Here is a 3,581-nt window from a genome sequence, read left to right on the forward strand (position 1 = left end):
TATACATATGCATATACATATATACATACAAGACCACAAACTTACCTGCCGCGTTAACCACCGGTATGTGGTGCAACTAATCTCGTGCCGTATCTTGGACCTAAATCTTTGCTACAAGTACGTACACATGTGTAAAATCACAGTCCCGTATAGTTCAAAAATTCACGAACGTGGCGTGCCAGCCGCACTTAAAAAAAATATGGCCGCCGATGTAAACGCGATTCAAATATAAATAAATAATGATTGAACAATTAATAGTTTGTAAATAAAGACAAGGATGTTAAGATTAAAAATTGCTGTATAAAAGCGAAAGTTTCCAATAAGTGTGATTTCAAGTGTATAGTGTACAAGGCTTTCAGAGTGGTGTAACTTGTATGTTTTTTTGTTTGTTTTTTGTTACAAAAGCGTCGAACATCTGTCTCACGCAAAGTGTCGGTAAAAGTAATTTGATGTTTCATAAACATACTACCTACCTCTTCCATGGCGAATAATTTTTTATTCCACAAACATTTCACAAAATCCTGCCTGATTATTAATTATTTAATTGTAGAAGTGATCCGTCAAAACAAAATAATGGAGTCGGCCATATTTTTTAAAGTGCGGTTGGCACGCCACGCTCGGAAAGTTTTGAACTATACATAAGTGTGATTTTGCACATTTGTGTGTGCGTTCTTCTGGCAACAAAAAAGTGTCCGTTTTGGGCACGAAGGAATATAAGAAGACCTAACTCCGTTTCCCCACTTGGCAATAAAAACATTGAGAAAGTTTGTCAAATCGACGTAAGTTAGCGAGGTTCTGTTCGTTTGTTTTGATGCAGGTGTCAAGTGCCGGGTTGTGGTGCGAACTACACGCCGATGAAGGTGAATACACTTCGCTTTTTAAAAGCCCTCACTGTACGTAGAATAAACGTCTAATATATTATATTGTTTTACATAACTGTCATTTAATTTTAATAGAAATAATTTAGAAATTTAACCTTTACTCACTACCTGAGTGCCTGTGGAGAATTTCTCAGAGCTTCTTAGAGCCTTGAGAATCTTTAGCATTTACTTTGAGATTTCTATCGGTAGGGCGCTTCATTATAATATCACATCACTTGCAATTATCCGTGCTGATTAAATTGTGTACATGCTTATAAATACGTAATTTACCAATTTCTAAACTGAGTCACCTCATAATAACTTTAAATCAAATTATTATATTTTTCATGTTTACGTTTCGAAAAACTTTAAACTTTTCAATCAAGTTATATTACTTCCATTATTTCTTTATCATATTAATTATTTAAAAGGTACTTACCTATACTTTTCCTTCTCAAAATCCGTTCGCACATTTTTCAAACAAGTACCGAAAATATTATTTATATATTTATTTCGGTTATCTTACGTATGCTGATCAACAAAAGGACAGAACCTCTAACTTACGTCAAGTTGAAAAACTTTCTCACTCGCAAACTTTTCCATGTACAGGAAGAGGACAACTGCGCACCTGCGCACGAAAAATGTCTAATCTTCCTGTAATGTGCATACCACTTACGGTAATGTTTCTATTGCCAGTTCAAATGGCTTCCCACTGGCAGTTGGGTCTCCTTCTTTTTCCTTCGTGGTTTTGGGTGAAGTCCAGGCATTAAAGATTGGTCTCCTTATATCTATTCTCCATGGATACGGAGATCGGTGTGCTTGTCATTACTCTGTACATATATCTTCAAAAATCTTCATTAGGTATTGTCAGCTTTTGTAGGTTTTATAATTATAACGTTGCAACTATGAATTGTTCCAAACAAGTCGAAAAATAATGTTCGAGTCAAATATGCAGTGTAAGAATTCGAAGATTGAAAAAAAGTGTTCTAGAAAGCAAAAGCGGGCTCAACACAGGCTTGCGAGGGATTTCAATATTTCATGTTCAGAAACTCCAACACGGGTACGTTTATTTATTGAAAAGGAATAAAAAATTAAGTCTTCACATAAAATTATGCATGAGTTTCAGTTTCAAGAATGTTCAGCGAAATTCTCCGCAGGCACTCAGGTAGATATTTTTAAAGGTCCAGGAAGCTCGTTTGAATGGTCTGAAGGCTTTAAAATATCCTCTCCGAAATTGAAATAAGAATACGATCATAAATAACAAGCAGAGAGGCTATCTCAATAGAGTAGCCGACACTCAAGGGTCCTTTGTTAAGCTTTCGGATTAAAATTTAGATGTAGATTTTTTTTTTAATTTCATAGTTAACAGCCTAAACAATAATAATTCGGAATCTACGGCTTTCGATGACTTTAGATATCTAACTTTTTTTTTTAATGCTTAAAATTGGAAGTAATAGAACGTTTCTCGTAAATGGAATAAGATACGCCAAAAAAGACAACAGTTTTGAATTCAACTAAAAAATTGTATATCAGTATATAAGTTATCATTATAAATAACTATAATGAGAAAATTCATCAATTAAAAAAAAGTGTTAATAATTTGAAGAGAAATTTAAAAAGGGAGAGCGGATTAGCCACGACCAACTACTGTAAATAATTCTGCTCGCCCGGTACGTGACGAATACAAAAGGAACATTATATTACCGTCGCACCACTCTTAAAACGACCACTAAAAGGATCTTGAAAGGGACCCAAATCTCTCAAACTATCTCCGAGACTATTTTGTTTCAAATCGACTTTGTTTATAGACTCAAATGGGCCAAGCTATTTCGCTAAAGAAAACTCAGAGATTTCTTTCGGTGGGGTGAGCACACAAAATTCAAACGTGATTCCAATTTTGGAAATTAAATATGTTTAAGGGCATGTGATACTTATAGTTTCCTCGGCTTTTTTTTCTCGAAAATGAAAATTTGTAAGTACTGAATTCGGAGATGCTATAAAATATAACGGACGTCCCCGGACTCTTTTTTGAGGTTACGTCGTTTTTCATTTCTGCACTGTAAAAAATAAAAAAATTTCACTACTAAAAATGGTAAAATTACATAGAAAATTGTTTGTAAAATTATTACTTGTATTATAGGGATAATACCATTTTTGAGGTTAAGAATCCAAATGAATTTGTAACTTTACCATTTTCAGTATTGCAATATAGTATGACCAAAGATATTATAAACGTAGATGCGGTGCGGGCTTAGTTGCCCGCCATAAATATAGACAGCGCGTCCGGCGAAAAAAGTCACTTCCCCTCTACCCACCGCTCCCCGTAGAAAGCACCCATCGATATAGTTTGCCAAGAGCCACTTGGAGCGCTGTAAGCAACTCTCGGCACACCTTCGAGGCGCACTGATGGTAAATTTAGCTTGGACAAGAACCATTTGGATTGAAAGTAAATTGCCAATTGAAACATTTTTACATTTATAACTTTACAAAACTCGGTTGTTTTAATAAATACCACAAATATAAGTCGATGAATAATTTTATTTACGGTTTCATATATTTTCCACTAATTTTAAAATTATTATAATTTTCCTTCTATATATTGTCTATATATAGTTCTTCAATATTATTTAGTTTTTATTTTTATTTTTGTGGTCTGCAATTTCTACGGACTTTTTTAGACTATTCGTCTAATCAAGTTCTCGTATGTATTTTCCAATTTCT

The 3,581-nt window shown here is 34.1% G+C and overlaps 1 protein-coding gene across 5 annotated transcripts in view; it reads left to right on the top strand.

Annotated features, from left to right (window-relative positions):
- The first annotated feature begins 1,537 nt into the window (after positions 1-1,537).
- LOC117172689 (alkylated DNA repair protein alkB homolog 8) overlaps positions 1,538-3,581 on the top strand; it is a 25,071-nt gene continuing 23,027 nt past the window's right edge. For 2 of the 5 annotated variants that reach the window (XM_033360829.1, XM_033360832.1), the window contains exon 1: positions 1,538-1,920. In XM_033360829.1, the coding sequence (XP_033216720.1) occupies positions 1,795-1,920 (126 nt within the window). In that variant the 5' untranslated portion in view covers positions 1,538-1,794. The other 3 variants (XM_033360828.1, XM_033360833.1, XM_033360831.1) reach the window with 3 other exon arrangements.

The sequence above is a fragment of the Belonocnema kinseyi genome, chromosome 5, assembly GCF_010883055.1.
Source record: "Belonocnema kinseyi isolate 2016_QV_RU_SX_M_011 chromosome 5, B_treatae_v1, whole genome shotgun sequence".
Lineage (NCBI taxonomy): Eukaryota > Metazoa > Arthropoda > Insecta > Hymenoptera > Cynipidae > Belonocnema > Belonocnema kinseyi.